This window comes from Montipora capricornis, chromosome 5 (assembly GCF_036669925.1).
Source record: "Montipora capricornis isolate CH-2021 chromosome 5, ASM3666992v2, whole genome shotgun sequence".
In the NCBI taxonomy this organism is placed as follows: domain Eukaryota; kingdom Metazoa; phylum Cnidaria; class Anthozoa; order Scleractinia; family Acroporidae; genus Montipora; species Montipora capricornis.
The window spans coordinates 21,226,723-21,244,222 of NC_090887.1; the positions used below are offsets into that span (position 1 = coordinate 21,226,723).

General features: G+C 39.6%; 2 protein-coding genes across 4 annotated transcripts in view; one reads left to right on the plus strand and one right to left on the minus strand.

Moving 5' to 3' along the window:
• Window positions 1-12,951, minus strand: part of LOC138049895 (WD repeat-containing protein 43-like) — a 16,695-nt gene extending 3,744 nt beyond the window's left edge. The window contains exons 1-15 of one of the 2 annotated variants that reach the window (XM_068896361.1): window positions 12,740-12,951; window positions 12,066-12,203; window positions 10,183-10,304; window positions 9,432-9,552; window positions 8,603-8,754; window positions 8,257-8,359; window positions 7,737-7,801; window positions 6,637-6,697; window positions 6,185-6,295; window positions 5,214-5,447; window positions 4,230-4,373; window positions 3,838-3,927; window positions 2,680-2,711; window positions 943-1,006; window positions 673-786 (exon numbers count right to left, since the gene is read on the minus strand). In XM_068896361.1, coding sequence (XP_068752462.1) covers window positions 673-786; window positions 943-1,006; window positions 2,680-2,711; window positions 3,838-3,927; window positions 4,230-4,373; window positions 5,214-5,447; window positions 6,185-6,295; window positions 6,637-6,697; window positions 7,737-7,801; window positions 8,257-8,359; window positions 8,603-8,754; window positions 9,432-9,552; window positions 10,183-10,304; window positions 12,066-12,203; window positions 12,740-12,919 — 1,731 coding nt within the window. In that variant the 5' untranslated portion in view covers window positions 12,920-12,951. Of the gene's footprint in view, window positions 1-672; window positions 787-942; window positions 1,033-2,679; window positions 2,712-3,828; window positions 3,928-4,229; window positions 4,374-5,213; window positions 5,448-6,184; window positions 6,296-6,636; window positions 6,698-7,736; window positions 7,802-8,256; window positions 8,360-8,602; window positions 8,755-9,431; window positions 9,553-10,182; window positions 10,305-12,065; window positions 12,204-12,739 lie in introns of both variants that reach the window. The other variant, XM_068896360.1, reaches the window with a different exon arrangement.
• Window positions 12,952-13,021: 70 nt separating this feature from the next.
• Window positions 13,022-17,500, plus strand: part of LOC138049897 (kynurenine 3-monooxygenase-like) — an 18,380-nt gene continuing 13,901 nt past the window's right edge. For both annotated transcript variants that reach the window (XR_011132484.1, XM_068896362.1), the window contains exons 1-5: window positions 13,022-13,253; window positions 14,060-14,129; window positions 14,285-14,382; window positions 16,763-16,852; window positions 17,385-17,433. Coding sequence is in view for 1 of the 2 variants with exons in the window: in XM_068896362.1 (XP_068752463.1) it covers window positions 13,179-13,253; window positions 14,060-14,129; window positions 14,285-14,382; window positions 16,763-16,852; window positions 17,385-17,433 (382 nt within the window). In the remaining variant the exon portion in view is untranslated. The remainder of the gene's footprint in view (window positions 13,254-14,059; window positions 14,130-14,284; window positions 14,383-16,762; window positions 16,853-17,384; window positions 17,434-17,500) is intronic.

Below are 17,500 nucleotides of genomic sequence, written 5' to 3' on the forward strand. Positions count from 1 at the left end.
AGCACACACTCAGCCCATATATGGCAAGGCTGTTGCCTAACAGGAGCCCGGTAGCCTGGGGCTCCCAAAGAATAGCTCTGGGCGCCTTAATTTTTCACAGCAACACCTTTCGCTTCATATGTTGGGCTCCTAAGTTCTCAGCGTTTAGCTCTGAGGGCCCCTTTAAAATTTCTTAGGCAGCAGCCTTGTATGGCAACTGGTATATATATCCGGTCCACATTGGAGCGAAGAGAGGTGTTCCCCCACTATTCCATACCTATGCACACCAACCCCCCTCTCCCCCCCCCCCTTCCCCGCCAACTACCATCACACCAACAACACAGAGTACCAGTATTCGCATTTGGGCACTCACCTTGGTATTGACCTCTTTAGCTTTTATGTTTTGTTTTCCCACTTCAGACCATGTGATGTTACCCTACCGAACAGTTTCTTTCAAATGTAGTCTTACGCATGTGCATATGTAGGCATAACTTACGAAAAAAACAAAAGGAAATTCCCTTGAGAACATCGCATGGTCTGAGATGGGACAAAAAAAAAGTACAAGCTAAAGAGGTCAATTAACTGCACCAACAAAACTTAACTAAAGCAAACAGATGGAAACCATTTTCATATAAGTCGTGTTGTAGACCTAGGCTGTGTTTTCAGACATGCTGGACAATACATTGTACCTACCTGCGAGAGCATCAAATCCAAACGTCCTTGTAGTTTGCAGAGTTTAGAAGAAATGCTAACACGAGACTCTACCATGGCATATAACCCACTAAGGGAAGTAACTAGATCCGGTACCTAAGAAAAAAGATGAAACACTAAGGCTAAACAAATTACTTTTCAAAGTCAAACATGTAATGCAAAATCTCCCTCCCAAGGCTGCATTCCATACCCACACATATGCATCTCTCTCATCAAACAAAACCCAAGCTGAAAATGTCCAATGTTCCTTACCGTTACTAAATATGCCATATGTGCACTTAAAATGTGTTTTATCCATGGTACAAGTTTGTCGCCTCTGTAGAGTACAAGAAAGACGAATATCTTGTCAAATGTTTTGGTGTGTGGCATTGTCGGAGTATTTTTTAGAAGCCTCAATCTTGGACAAAACTTGTTGGGAAAATGTGATGTGCTCATTAGTCTGTGTGATAAAGATTAAATTCTTCCCACTTTCCCCCCTCCCCCCATTCCAATGTTGGTTACAAAACAGGCAAAGGCTTGCGCAGTATATTTTGCATCACATTGTCACATTGTCAACCTAGTGTACCGAAGTGTGACGTCACAAAAAAATTAATTTGTGAAATTATGGGATTTGGCGCCATTTACAAATAGAGCGTCCTTAGAAAATCACCTCTTAATTGTAATTCCCAGCCGAAATATAAAGGATGAAAGTTTGATACTGCCCCATATAAATCTCTCTAATTTTGAGCTGGTTCCAAAGTGAAGGAAGCAGAACAAATTTTTGGAATTGCAATTCAGAGCTAATTTTGGGTATGAGGGCATCATTTAGGATCCTCTATAAGAATATGACATCATATCCCATTATTTCAAAAAAATATATTTTTGTGATGTCATCACTTCGGTGCTCTATTTGGTTTTGTCCAAGATTGTTGCCCAAAATGCAAAGAATATCATCGCCTGTACAGCTGTACTAGCAACCTAAGGCACTGCAAAGCTATTATTCCTATCCTGTGGTTCAGATTCTCTTACTAATAGCCCTCCCAATCAGTACAACAGGTCCCTGGCTTCCGCACTGTGTTCGATTATGGTTGGTTTACCAAGATCTGCCAACCAGTTTTTGGATGCTCCTGGACATCTTAGGCACACAATGTTTGAGCAAACATCTCCATTCAATTTAATTCCTAGCAAACATGTACCGTAAACACCTGCAGATAAGACCTTTTTTCCAAAAATTATTGCAACAAATTGGTGGTGAGGCTTATCTGCAGGAACATTTGAAAAAGGCTGCTTTGGTGTCCAGTTTTCCATCTTCGTGTCTGATCTAATGCCTGGTTACTAAGCTACCAACGTTCAGGTCACGTCTCTGTTGAAATGCAAGATCTACGGAAAAACTGAGTTGAATGAAGAAATTCCTTGGAAACATGTACCGTAAACACCCGCAGATAAGCCGCACCTTTTTTCCAAAATTTGTTGCAAGAAATTGGGGGTGTGGCTTATCTGCAGGAAAATTTGAAAACGGCTGCTTCTGGTGTTGTTTTCCATCTTCATGTCCAATCTAATGCCTGGTTACTAAATTACCAACGTTCTGATCATGTGTTTGTTGTAATGCAAAAATCTACGGAAAAACTGCGTTGAATGAAGAAAGTCCTGTCAACAAATACCAGAAAAAGATCAATCATATGTCAAAATTGGTAGAAACAATGTTCACTGTATATTAAAGTGCTAAACTTGTGGGTACGACATTGAAGTATTTTCTGTTAATAGTGAGTTTACGTTTGATGAAAAGTGGATGAAGAAGACTTCCAAAATTTGAGCTGCTAAATTCAGGGTACGGCTTATCTGCGGGTGTTAACAGTAAGTGCTTTAATGAAGTCTAAAACAGTATGGCAATATTGCAGCCATCAATAAGCCTCAACAATAAACAATCTATTGGTGTAGAGGGAAGCCAGGGAAGACAGCTTTGATGGTTAAAGGACTAAAAACTAGATTCTCTGTTTTGTTTCACAGTACCTATTAGGCACTGCTTGAATCCTGTAAAAAAGCTGGAAAAAAAAGGAAACAAAATTTATTAAATCAAACCCAGCAGGAAGACAACAACCTTCTGCCCAGGTATCAACCCACTCTAGCACAAGCAAGCAATGAAAAAACCCTGGATCACTTTAAGTAAACTCTATGTTTCCCAAAATGTGGGAAACAAAAAAAATGATTTCCTATGGAAAGAGAAGTGCGGCAGGAATTAGTAACCAATTTAAAAGTGGGGAAAGTGCAACAACAAAAATTAATGTTCAGTGCGCAAACATAAAAATTCCTGTTTTGCCAATTGGATACAAACTACTGCTGGATGTTATTAGAGTATAAATATCTTAAAACATTTGTTTGAGTGACAAAGAGTACAATACTTCTCGCCAAATAGGACAGTGTGCAAAGCATCTTCACGTTTCTTGCAGCACAAAGCGAATCATGTGATACTGCTTAGCAGATACCTTGTTTTGAAAGGTGTCAATTGACCATAACATGGATGTCCAATATCAAAGATGTAGGCTGTAAACTAGATGGAGTATAGCTGCCATGTTAAGCACAAGTATCAAAGTATTGATACTTAAGCCTGTGATACCGTCACAATGGACATGGAGGAGTGGACTGCCGTATGATCGTACAGACGTACGGTGACCAAAACCAAATTTTCTCAGACAGATGGGTTACGGAGCTCTGCTATTATAGCTTCTGAAATACATTACATCTCTATTATGATTTATTTGGGTCGAAATTTTCCAGTTTCCAGGGTCAGTTTCTCTTGCCATGTTCAGAAACAAAATTGATTAACAGTTTTTGCTTTTTCTTCAATAAGTTTAGACTGTTCAAGACCATGCATGCATAGACCAAATTGGCTAACTCAATGCTGTACACAATTCAAACCCTTTGGGGACAAAAACGTTTTGTTCCAGGTATTTCCAAATCAATAAATGTGAATGCTACATTGTAATGCAAATACAATCCACAGCGAATCTTGAACCCGGGAGACAACATTGAGTTAGCCGAATTGGGCCTATTATCTCAGTCTACGCCACTAGGAACTTGTTGTGCATATGAATTTGCCTCTTACAGTGATGGAAGGAAGAAAAGATGGACAGGTGCATGATGGGGAAAGGAACAGAACACAAAACAAACCTCTTTTAAAAATGGAATGGTGAGAGTAACCGGAAGTCGCTTTACTGTGTTCTTTATGAAAGAATCTTTCTCACCATACCGTAGTACATCCTGAAAGAAGGAAATCATAATGTGATACAGCAAGAAACTTCAATGTGTGGCTATCTTTCACATGAACCATGTAATTTGCCAACTTTTTGGGGGGGGTAACTTAAGGCATTAGAAAACCAAACAGAATCATTTCCTATACCAGTCCTGTTTCTCGAGAGGATGAGATTGGGGAAGAGGGTAAAAGAAAGGGGGGAAATACATCACACAAAAAGGAAAAAGGAAACACTAAAACAATTAGAAATTAGTTTCAAGCTGGATTTGTGACACTATCATCAAGCAATTTTTGTTTGATGTAAAAGCACCTCCATTAGATTTCTATCTTGGCTGTGAAGGGCCTGTATTAACATCTGCGCCATAGAGTCAGCTGTCGGAGGGGCCTTCCTTTTTCTTTTGTGCTGTGTTTCTGAGGATGCAGTATTAATTGCTTTCAGCCTTTCTTCAATACTCTGGAAAAACGATTCAAATCTTGTTGTTAATTACATGTCTTTACATGCATTTTCACACATTAAAATAAAAATGATAAAAATATTTGGACAAAATGTTGTTATATTCGTATCATCAATATTTGTGAGACAAGATACAGTCATTACAGTGTACGTGTATATTGAAGACTACCCTACGAGCAGAGGCCCTTAAAGTCGGGAAGACAAAGGGACCTCTGCAAACTGCTCCGAATTTCCTTGTTGAGTATGCATTAAAACTTCAAATGTATTCAGATGTCAGTCGTCTGACCAGTAACTGCAAAACCACAAAACTAAAACAGACAGTTGGGATATTTTCAAAGAGCTCTGATAAACATACACAAACCAAGGAAACTCAGGATAGTTTATAATCATATTTTTACTGAAAATTTTATAGGTTTCTGGCAGACTACTTTCTGTAACCGATATACAATGCCATGTATGGAGGAAACACTCATGCGAATTTAGACAGTTAAAAATTGCAACCCTGTTGTAAATTTCAAAAATATTGATGACGCATGGCAACTGATCATGCGCAAAAATCATCCATTTATTTGGATAGGGGCAAATCAAAGAAAGTCAAAGCAGTTGGCAGGGCTCCCAGCTTATCTACGAATAATAATAATAATAATAATAATAATAATAAGCAAATATTTTACTAGGGTAAACCCGTCAGACAAATCTGTTATAAATGGGTGCCCTGGAAAGATCAAAAGGCCTCTGCCTTGTTTGTGCAAAAGGACTGCTCTGCATCTGCGTCTGTGTCTGGAAGATCAAAGGGCCTCTGCTCACAGGGTAATTGAAGACCTTCCCTATTCCAATTACCTGCTCTTCCGGTCTTTCCATTTCCTCGCTGCTTCTTTTTCTCCTTGTTCTGCTCTTTTCCTGATCATTCGCTTGAGCAGGGGTTGCTAGCGCCATATTTCCTGGACCAAGTGTTGTGACGTCTTTACCCGAACTCTGACGTTGATGAGATTTTTCCCGCACACCATTGGCCAGAAGCAGGTTTGAAGAGTTTTCTCTTATGAGACATGTGTGCTCTTCCATTGTTGAATAGGCCTACATTGGATTGTACAAAAGAAATTGGTCAAGTCCTGATAGGATTGACAGCTTTCATTGCATATAATATTTCGGCACCTACATGAGAATTTCACAATGTCTTTGAAAACAACATCTTTCAAATCACAGACGTAAAAATAGTATTTCTGACAATGAAGCGAAGCGTCATAGGCAGAAATAGGTATTTACCGTCACGGACAGGAGCATTGGTGCTGTGCGAGAGGGATTAAGGGTATGAGTGTCAGATATATATAGTCAGCCGTTATGATTTGTTAACCATTCTAGATCAGCAACATTTCAGCTCCTAAGTTTAGCTTTGATTTAAGTGTGTTTCATTAGTTTTCATGATTCGTTTTCCTGACTCAGCCCCTGGAGTTATAGCAGCACCGCAGTTGGAAAAGTGTTTTTGGGTTTTTGTATCCGGAGGTGTCACAATAATTTACTGTGAATTGGTTTGTCTCTGGAGACACATGTCTGTACTGAGGAATAGTGGGCTATATTATTTTTTTTAATGCCTTCCTTCAATAAACTGGCGTATGAGGTTTTTGTCGACCTTCAGGCCCTGCATCTATACAGTTGTATGCTTCTTATTGGTCATGTCGGCAAAATATGGTACACTCTATGACTTCACCATCTTGTCAATGACTAAAAGCCATATTGTAAATGTTCCTTTCTCTACAGAGGTTATAGAGTAACACAGTTAAAACTATTAAGAGGTTAAAAATATTTTTGCTCACCAAAGTTTCAAGCTGTGGTTTTACAGCAGAGCCAAATGCAAGCAGCACCGAAGGTTCTTCTTCAGTCAATAAACGAACAGATAGCATTGGTATGGGAGATGGAGTTGAATCCTATGGGAAAGAATATCAACACTGACCTCACTAGCAAGAAGAAATTTTTTACTCATTGGCAAAACCTTGAAACCCCACCTTTTCATACTAAGTCACATGTACGACTGACTATTTTCACCATCCCAAAATGCAATTGGGCTGACATAAAAAAATCTGTTGCAGTGCAAATGTTGGCCTGATTTTTGTCAAAGTCGCCGCCAAAAGTCGGGCCGACAAGTCGCACCGTGTAAACCGGCCTTTACTCTTGGGACTGTATTTTTAATGCAAATACCCTCCCCCCCCCCCCAAACTGAACTGTTCTATGGGAATGGTGAAAAAAAGAGCAATTTTAAGAATCACACCTTTTTACCAGGGCTTGCCAGCTGAACTGTTCTTGTTGGTCGTAAAGGCTTCTTACCTCCACTGCAGAAAAGAAAAAAACTTCAGTTTGAAAATCAGTTTGTTTGCACTACACTACAGTACAGCACAGCACAAAAGTTGCATGTCTCGTCTTGTTTCCAGCTAAAGGCTACTCTTTTCTCATAAGGCATGGGCTGCACTTCTTAATCCGACAGTTTTGTCTCACAAGAATTAATGAAGAAGCAACGTTGGATTAGCAAGACTTGATAAAATTTACTCTGTCTAATGCCAGACAGTCTTTACTCATCAATAGGGCATGATTTAGGAGTCAATGGATTACCTGCAAATGAAATTTTCGAAAAGTTTGGTATTTGCACCATGTGCCTGTTTGAGTATGGATCAACAAAGACACGCGCTCTCACTGGATGACATAAGTGATTATTCACAATTCTCTTCCGGTAAGAAAGATAAGCCAAAGGCCCTTTTCTGGAGTACAGTACATTACGTACATAAACAGGGAGGGTCAGCTATTAGCTGTGACAACAACCTTTTGACATTAGCTAAACGCCATTATCAAGTCAAAATTATTTGAAAATTGCAAACTGGATCGAGTGGTCCCGGTTCGGGTCCTGGCTGGGGACATTGCGTTGTGTACTTGGGCAAGACACTTTACTTTCACGGTGCCTCTCTCCACCCAGGTCTATAAATGGGTACAGGCGAAGTTAATGCTGGGGGTAACCCTGCGATGGACTAGCATCCCATCCAGGGGGGAGTAGAAATACTCCTAGTCGCTTCATGCTACAGAAACCGGAGATAAGTGCCGGCCTGGTGGGCCTTCTTGGCTTGTAGCGAACTTTATCCTTTTTTTTATAAATACTAAAAGAACACTAGTTGATAAGGAGCCTGTATGGTGAAAGAAACAATGAATATCCAGACGGACTCCCATACATGCCAAACTTTTTGTTTAATTTTCATTGTTCCTTTCTTTCACTATACAGGCTCCTTATCAACTATTGTTCTTTTAGTATTTATAGTTTGCAATTTTCAAATAATTTTGACTTGATAATGACGTTTAGCTAACATCGAGACATCGTTGACTTACCCATTGAGTGAATATTCATAAAGATGCAATTGTCTGTCCCTTGAAACTACAGCAATGTGAATGGGCTGTGGAGAAAAGTCAGGACTTCTGAGTAAACATAACTGGCCATGAAATAACAAGGTTTACTTATACGTAATACATGTAATTCACCAGGTACACATAACAGTTTTAATGTTATGGTTTGTCCTCCTTGCGGCTGTCAAGTGCAATTTTTTAGGGCACAAAGCAGAACTTAAAACTTGGTTTATCAACGGAGTTGACAATGTAAATTGACCACCGTACAGAGATTCTAAAAGCTGACGTTTCTAGCGTTAGCCCTTCGTCAGAGCGAATCCGCTCTGATGGAGCTCTGACGAAGGGCTAACTCTAGAAACGTCAGCTTTTAGAATATCTGTACGGTGGTCAATTTACATTTTCAACTCCGTTGATAAACAAAATTTTTGTATACTACTTCCCCACCGACGCAGCACGACAGTTTCTTTAGAAACTACCCCTTCATTCAGAACTTAAAACTGCCTACCTTGTCACATTTGCTGTGCCTCACAACATCAATTGCGATGGGTTCATCAGTGAGAGAAAGTGATACCAGAGCATTTTTGTCTTTTGTGTCCAGGTTCACATACCTGAAATGAGGAGAAAAAAAATTAATGCTTTAGTTGTATTCAGTGGTTTAGTTAAACATATTTCATAGCTGGGATGTGTATTACTGTGCTTTTCTTGCCTTCAATGCCAACCACAAAACTGCTCTTTGGTTACAAGGTCAAGCACCTTATTCATAGTTTTTGCTGGAAACTAGATTTTGGTGTGTACAATGTACATTTGCGAACAAACCTTTTTCTTTACAAAAAAAGGACCTTCACACTTACCAGATGTTGATTAGCCTGTCCTGTTCAGCTCCAGAAAGAAAATAATGACCACTAACTCCATTGCTGGGAACGTGATTTGCATTTGAATCGCGAGGCAAGGTATTGGGGATAAACAAAAGGGATGTCACTGGAGTGGCATGGCCAGCAAAACTCTGTAAAGCAAATTAACATTACATGATTGCAAAAAATTCCTTAGTGAATTGTCGTACATTATTACCATAAATTCAAGGCATAGATTTCTCCTCACTGTCATTGAAAGGTTAGTGCTCTTTATTTCTGAAGGAAAGTGATGAGGAAATCGATCTGATGAAATCTTACGTTTGACGATGCTTTCCAATTGTTATAAAGCTCAGTTTCAAATATTAACCTTTCACTCCCAAGAGTGACACTTAAAGATTTTACTCTGCCTAATGCAAGACGATTTTACTCATCACTGGGGAACCACACAGGAGTGAAAGGGTTAAGAGATAAAGAAGTAAAAGCACAGTCACCCAAGTACACCATCAAAAAAGCAAAATGTCTCCTAATGTCCTTGCAATTGTTTAGTGTGGAAAGTGGAACACTTGATCTGCATGACAATATTATTATTTTCTTTGCTCAGGTAGTATAGGCTACTTGCACAATTCATCATGGCCACCAAGTTATAAGACACAAAAAATAGATCTCTAAAATGCTACAAGTACTTTTGTTTGTCATGCAGCATTTGTACAAGGCCCTCATTGGTAAAAGAAGAACTTAATTGTTAACAAATCTGAAACCCACGAAGGGAGAAGGACCTTCTGCTGCACAATTTCAAAAGTCAATCTTACAAACATCACACACATCTTACCTTCAGAATTTCTTTAGTTTCTAGGTTCCAGAGTTTAATACTTCTTCCAGCCGAGAGCAGTGTGTTGCCCATAGGACCAAGATGGATTGACCGCACGCCATGTTTATCAGCTTTCCACTTACTGTTTAAACAAAAAGTTGCTGTTGATTAACTGTCATTGTAGATAACCTTGTTAGTTTTTGCACTTACCAACAGTGGCGTAAGAATTGGAGTAGGAGTCACACTACAACTTCAAATTTCTACACAGCGCAAGGCATACAGTATGTGAAGTGACCATAATTTTTATACAGCTGTACACTGTAAACTCTAACAAGTCCAAATAAACGAAGGAAATTCTTAATGAGGGAATTGTCTGACGAGGTTGTACCATATTGAGCCTTGTCTTGTTTTACAGTGCTATCACATTCGGGGGTGCAGGGATAGCGCAGTGGTGAGAGCACTCACTCCCGCCAATGTGGCCTGGGTTTTATTCCCAGACCTGGCGTCATACATGTATGTGAGTTGACTTTGTTAGTTCTCTACTCTGCTCCAAGAGGTTTTCCCCGGATACTCCAGTTTCCCCTCTCCTCAAAAACCAACATTTGACTTGATTTGCATCGATTGTTAATTTCACTTTACAGTGTCCCCAATTAGTGCTCCAGCGCTAAATCGACTAGACACTTAAATGAAGTGCTATGCATGTGTCATCACCAATTTCACTGAAACCTTTACAAATAAAAGCCCTGAGAATATTTTATTATGTGTAACTTACCATTTCACCTCACTAACTTCTGTGTTCCACTCTGTTATATGTTTATCATTTGAGCAGGAGTATAACGTTTTGTTATCTTCACTCCAACACAAGTCATTTACTCTGCCATCATGTCTACCCTCCTAAGATTATGAAACAAGAATTATTGCAGATGCATCTTTAAAAGGTACAGTAACTTTTATGTTTTGGCAAAAGTTCTCAATAAATCTTGGGCTTAACTTCAGAATACCCTGCCACTTATTTGCATTTCATCGAATAAGAATAGGCTCTGTTGTATTAAGTCTCGTTCTTCAAAAGATGCCGCATAGGGTATTCTGAAGTTGCTCCAAATCTTGCACAAAATAGGCAAACGGCCTATACATGATGTAACTAAAATCCTAATATTTTTAACCCATTCACTCAGGCGACCAAGGAGCCCCCATTTGACGAGAAAAATTGTCTGGCGTTAGACAGTCTCACTCATAGGGGTCAAGGGGTTAAGTAAATGTACATTTTTAAGTCTGCACAAGTCACATGTAGCTTTCAAACAGAAAACTTCTCTACCTCTATCACACGTAAAAATAAATTTGGAAAGTTGGAATTTGCATTCTGATCAAAATGAAAGATCTTTTTGGGAATACGAGTATCAGTAATAAAATGATTGTTGTTCAACAGGTTTTAAAGCATAGTTCACTTTTCGCAGGTCAATCATTACAAAACCTTTACTGATGATGATAAACTTAAGAATCATTTACCCTGCGAGCAGTTGGTTTCTCCTACGCTTCCCGAAAGAGAAATCACTGCAAGCAACCGTTAGTTTCCTTGAGTGAGCCACAGCCCACCACCAAGAACGAATAAATTAAATTTGAACCAGTAAAACGAGTTAGTAAACTTGTTTTGGAGCTTGCCCGTGCGTTCAGCTACGCAGGGTTCTCAATAAGTTTTGGAGTAGACGGTTTAAATGTAAAAGTAGGCGGCGGGAGAAGCGCTTTGCCATTGTTTCTAGCAAGTTTATGACCGAAAAGTAGACGGCTCTAAATTTAAAGTAGCCGGTTTTTTAGCCGGCTGCCGGCACTTAATGAAAACCTGGCTACGTAACTGCTGCATTTGGGTGAGCCTGCTGTGTAGGGATTTCCCGCTAAATAAGACAAAGTAATGTCAAATACATCATGTGGGGTGTGACGTACTTCGCATATGCTCGATGGAAAATCAAATGGATGCTCGCAGTGGTTTCTCTCTCGGGAAGTGTAGGAGAAACCAACTGTTCGCAGGGTAAGAATCATTAGGCCCTAACCTAAAAACAATGTTAAGGCCTAAGGTTAGCCAATTTGATGGGCATTACTAAACCACGAAACAGCAAAATATCATGGAAGGCCTAATTAGGCCTAAAATGTTATTGCTCCTAATTCATTGAGATGAAGATTAGGATTCAGAGACTGAGATTAGGAGCAATAACTTTTTAGGCCTAAAACGATGTGTAAACTCAAATCCAACCTTTGTCGGTTAGTATTCAATGTATGGTGGGATCATACATGGTGTTTTGGTGCTTCGTTTCGCTGTTTCTGCACATAACAAGGTCTATTTATTCTTTGATCACATTCAAATGATAAGACAGCCATGTTGGTGCCAAAACAAGAGAAAAATGTAGTTCAAATTTTGCATAATAATAGAGTCAAATTCCCAAAAGACTTTTTTCGCTATTGCTCTTTCCTTCAATATGGCCGCCGTGACGTCACGTACAATCAAAGAATGGGGAAGATATCTGTTTACAAACATTACTTTTGTTATTCAAATTTGTCAACCACTGGAACAAAGACCCTTTGAGACCAATGAGACACTGGTTAACAATAGGTGACGTCAGTGATATTGTCCCTATAAGGTGATGCTGTTAAATTAACTCTTACCAATTTTTGATTGACCTCCCCAGCAGCCACATTATAAACAAGTACATCTCCAGATGATGTACCAAGTGCTATGGAATCAGCATTTGTATTTGAAACATGTTGCACAGACTTAAGTTTCTTTCTCTTTTGACTTAATATCTGCCAAATAAAATGGTTTCAAAAGATAGCTAAATGATATGAGGTGTGGTGACACTGAAACTAGAAATAAAGTACATGTACATCATTTTAATGGCTTTTACTGTAAATTAACACTCGTAGTTGAGTGCATTTATACACCGACAATCAGATCCTGGCCTTGCGCAACCTGGAACAAGTCCCGTAGGACCAACACAACATTAAAGTTAATTCCTTTGCATGCCAAAGGAGCTGACTGTTGAGGTTTAAAGTATGTAATGCAACACATACAAATGCCCTACAGAATAATTTAGCTTACCAAAGTCACGCCGTAAACTAATAAAGGATGATAACAATTTCGCACATCACGGTCGTGGCATATCAACAAAAATTTCTCCAGTAATTTCGCGTCTCAATTTCCATGATTGGAAAGCATTCACATATTTACGAAACTACTATTCTGATAAGGCCAACCTCACTCCATTTTCTTCCCCAATCTCAGATTACTGAACGTTTCTTTTCAAGAACAAGCCGATTATTTCTCGAGGGACTCAACTCACCGATGAACGGGAAGTTCGACTCCAACGCAAGCATGTACAGGTCGTGGAAAGATGTGACGGCGACGTATATTCATACTTTAATGAACCAGCTGCACAATCCCATATTTTTAGGCGTCCGTCTGGGGATAAAAGTGCTAAAAATCGACCATTATTATCAAATGCACAGCTACTACCGTCCATTTTGGTGCTCCATTAGCACGTGGGACCGTGGAACCAGTTATCTCAGCAGTACCCAATCTTTCTCATTCGAGTTCAGAAAAGGCCTGGAGCAAGAAAATAAATCAGAGGCTTCGTGCATCCAAACCACTGCAAAGCACTCGCTAGCTAAGCTGCGGCATGTTGCTTTAAATATAGGCATTTCGTAGAGGCTGGAGGCGGTGGATGAACGTTGATGCTTCGCGCATTCCAGAGCTGAATTTGTCCACAGAGCGTTATTAAGATGGCGGAAGATCATAGCTCGCTAGTACAAGAAGAACAACCAGCTAGGAAAGTGGCAGTTGTCGGAGGTGGTTTGGTAAGAAAGGAAAAAAAGATTGTCGGAAACGCTCACGCGGCAATGATTCTCGCTGGAATTAGTGCACTAGGGACCTTTTTGATTTTGCGAACATTATTACTGTAAGTCGTTTTCTTTTGCAGTAGTTACTTGTTATTCAACGGTATCAATGATCACTGTTTAATAGGGGGGGGGGGGAGGGTGGAGGGGGTGAGCTTGCTCTGCTGGACACACACTCAAGGTCTTAATATAACTGAGGAGTAAGCACTTCCTTTGGGCAAGAATTACAAAGTTGCCCTCGCCTTCTCAAAACCCTTTCTTTTGTAAGGTACACTTTGGGACTAAAGAAAAGCCACAAATTTAATTGTTCACAAATGGTAAGGCATTGGGGTTCACTGTATTGTGATCCTTCTCTGCCAGCATGTGGTTGACCTGGCTGGATTCCGGTCAGTGTAAAACGCAGACTGAAGACCAGGGGTAAAATGCAGACTGAGGTTATAACGTAACTGTTGAAAAAGCCCAAACCCCTTAGAAATGCTAACCTTAGGCCTAACTAGGCCTAAAACAATATTTAGGCTTAACTGTTAGCATTTCTCATGGGTTTGGGCTTTTTCAAGAGTTAAATTATAACCTCAGTCTGCATTTTACCCCTGGTCTGCAGTCTGCAGTCTGCATTTTACACTGACGGGCTGGATTCACTTGAAGGGCTCCTAAGCAAATGAGACCACAAATTAAAACAAAATACATCTCAGAGGTCAGGCTATACTATTTGCCAGGCCCTTCAACCTTCACCAATAAATTAATTTCTTTTCTGTGATTGTTTCAAGGCTGGAGCTTTAATGGCTGTTTATATGGCTAAACGGGGATTCAAAGTAGACATCTATGAGGCCCGCAAAGGTATTTTAATTAGTGATTTAAAGTTTATACAACATTTGCAGTTACACATTCTACATGTTTTAATTTTATGCTCTTATAGTGAAACAGCTTTTTACTCAGTGTCAAAATGATTTAATTCACGGAAGGTTGTTGTTTATCATAATCATAATTTTCAGATCCTCGTGGAGAGCAAGCTAGTCGGGGAAGAAGCGTAAACCTTGCTTTCTCTGTGAGAGGAATTGAATCTTTGAAAGCAGTTGGTGCTGAGGGACCTGTAAGTCTTTCATGCAAATGAATCTAATGTGAATTTGCTTACCGAAGTTAAGTTGAATTAATTTTAAAGGATTAACTGACGATTTTTTACCTGCCGATAATTATAAGTTTAAGCTCTTAACTGGGGTTAATGAGCCCTAAGGGAGTACTATTTATTCCTCACTTGTCCCTAGTGTACTCTACTCTCCTCACCCTTGCAATCAAGGCTTGTCCAGTAGTCAAAAGCTCATTGTTTAGGTCAAAGTACTTTCACTTTTACAATGTTAAAGCGGTTGCCAAAGCTTCCAGTAATTTTCCACAACATCACACGATTCTCACCTGTTTCACCTTATGTAAACCCCCCATACCATTAGTCAGCCACATTTCAGCTTTGCTCTTCAAGCAAGTACCTTGAGTTGCACTCTTTAAGATCGCATTTTTCCCACCCTCCCACCAAACTGGAAGCTTTGTCTCCTTTAATTGCCATGGCTGTGCTTTGTCATGCAAATTCTTTTATTATACTATTCTCATCTATTTTATTTTAGTTTGGGTATTTTGTCTCATCGTTTGTTATGTACATTATATTAATCCGCATGTTACCACCGTTAACTTTAAAAAAAAAAAAAAAAGCTAAATTTAGAAAACTCAACACTAGGTGTGTCCTTTTACATTTCTTACTTACTTATTGGTGGCAGGGAAGTGCACCCTGGGCTGCACTTTACCCCACAGTAGGTGGGACAGCCCTCCTTGGCAATAGGTCCGGATTGCTTACTCCAAGATGGTACAACTCACCATCTGACCTATTCTCCTTCCAGAAGGGCACCCCTCTTCTGGTCCACCCTATGTTAGATTCTAACATAGGGTTGCCTCCAGAGACACCGCTACTCTAAGGGGTCCTCCTCGGGGCACTGCTACCCTAGGGGGGCATAGGCTCTACCTTCCCTGCCACCCAAATTTTGCCAAAGGATAGTGATTAACATAATAATTATATCCATAATGTTCGCTTAGTAAAATATATTCTATATACAAGGCTAAAAGTTAAAAAATTAAAATATTCAAACCAAACGTTTTCGGCTGTTTGCCATCATCAGGGTTAAAATGGGTGACCGTCCGCGCGTACATTTATATCTCATGTAATTCCCAAAGGGAAAAGTTTGGAGACATAAGAAATGACTTGTTTGTTCAAACTGGAACGGAATTGTTGGATCATTAGCCCCTCGACGATCCTACGCTTGTGAAAAGTCTGTGCCGAGGAGAGAACACGCCAAGTGAAAGCATGTGATGGGTTTTCCCGCAGGTGTTTTGCAGGTTCAGAAGTGTGAGCAGGATTTGAATGCTCCGCAATTCGTACTGCTAGGTTTCGTACAGTCTCGCCAATGTAATCAACGCCACAAGAACAATCACCTTTGTAAACAACTTTGGATCTGTGAGTGTTTTTGTCTTTGTTGTTAAAGAGGGTTTTGATTTGCCTTGTTTGCCACAGGATTATAAAAATAAAATTGAAATTAGTGAACTTGTTGAGTTTTTCAATAAACGTCTTACTGAGTTTTTCGTTTTTACTGCAAAAAGGGAGCTTAATGAAAACTTTCTTTCGTTCTTCGAAGAGAAAATTCGGAATGATGTTGTCATCTTGGGGCGAGTGGTTTAGAAAGTTGTTGATTGTATGCGAAATAAAACGTTTCGGATAACCTGCATTGATGAAAGAAGTTTCTAGAGTTTTTAAGTCCTTGTGAAAATCGATAGAGATGAGTTTGGCTCTGTGGAGTGCGCTAGTGATGCAATTCCTTTTCCACTTGGTAGGGACCTCAGATTTCCAATGTGTTGGTAGTTTCCCCGTGGCGTGGCGTGTTCTCCGTTGGTAGTTTCCCCGTGGCGTGGCGTGTTCTCCGTTGGTAGTTTTCCCGTGGCGTGTTCTCTCCTCGGCACAGACTTTTCACAAGCGTAGGATCGTCGAGGGGCTAATGATCCAACAATTCCGCCCCAGTTTGAACAAACAAGTCATTTCTTATGTCTCCAAACTTTTCCCTTTGGGAATTACATGAGATATAAATGTATGCGCGGACGGTCACCCATTTTAACCCTGATGATGGCAAACGGCCGAAAACGTTTGGTTTGAATATTTTAATTTTTTTAACTTTTAGCCTTGTATATAGAATATATAATAATTATAATTTAAAAAAAATATTAATAATAATAAATAGATAAAAGGAGAATCTGTGTTCCTCCTTCTCTAGTTTCACAACCTTGGAAAGGGTGGTGGGAGGAGTAATCATCATTACCCTCAGTTGCCCATGCCCCTCTCCTGGGTATGCAATATTCCCTGTAACTTTCCCCTTTTTATGTCACTGACCCTTAGGGACTCATTAATTACGTTTTGTAGCAACTTGAGTTTATTTTTTCAGGTTCTTTCACTTGGCATACCAATGCATGCCCGCATGATTCACTCACATAGTGGGAAGACAACACCTATTCCATATGGAAAGAAAGGACAAGTGAGTCCTGTCATTTACATGTATCATCCAAGAGCTGCCAGCATTCATGTTCGGCCTTGACAATGAGAGCAACAAGTATCGTTGACATTGGCAAAATTATGATTATTATTTGTAAAATAGAAGTTTAAATGGTATTCTTTCTTTTATTGCACGGTAATATTTCCCTCTAAAATGTTAACCATTGTTGAAACTTTGGAGATTTAAAAAAAAAAAACATATGCATGGACTTTGCCACTCAAATTGCATGTCAGGGGTGACGAATGATAATATCAGGGACTCAGCGAGATGCAGAGACACTTGTTTGCGAATCAGAGACCAAGACCAAAAATTCAAGACTTCACACCGAAATAAATGCATTATAAACGAGACTTCAGGACACGTCGCAAAGGCTGTCAAGATTTTGAGATCAAATTAATGAAACCTTTGCGAGCGCCAAGATTTTGGAGTTACCCCTCAATTTTGTTCACTTCCTTAAAACATTTGATGATTAATCAAACCTACTATATATTTTTTACTTCTTTTTCTCTGTCAGTTCTTGTTATCAGTTGAGAGGCAGAAAGTGAACAAAGATCTACTTTCTGGTAAATTAATGCTCATTAATTGATTCCCTTCGTGTTATAAGTTTGATATGTGTACAGCTGTTTTGGC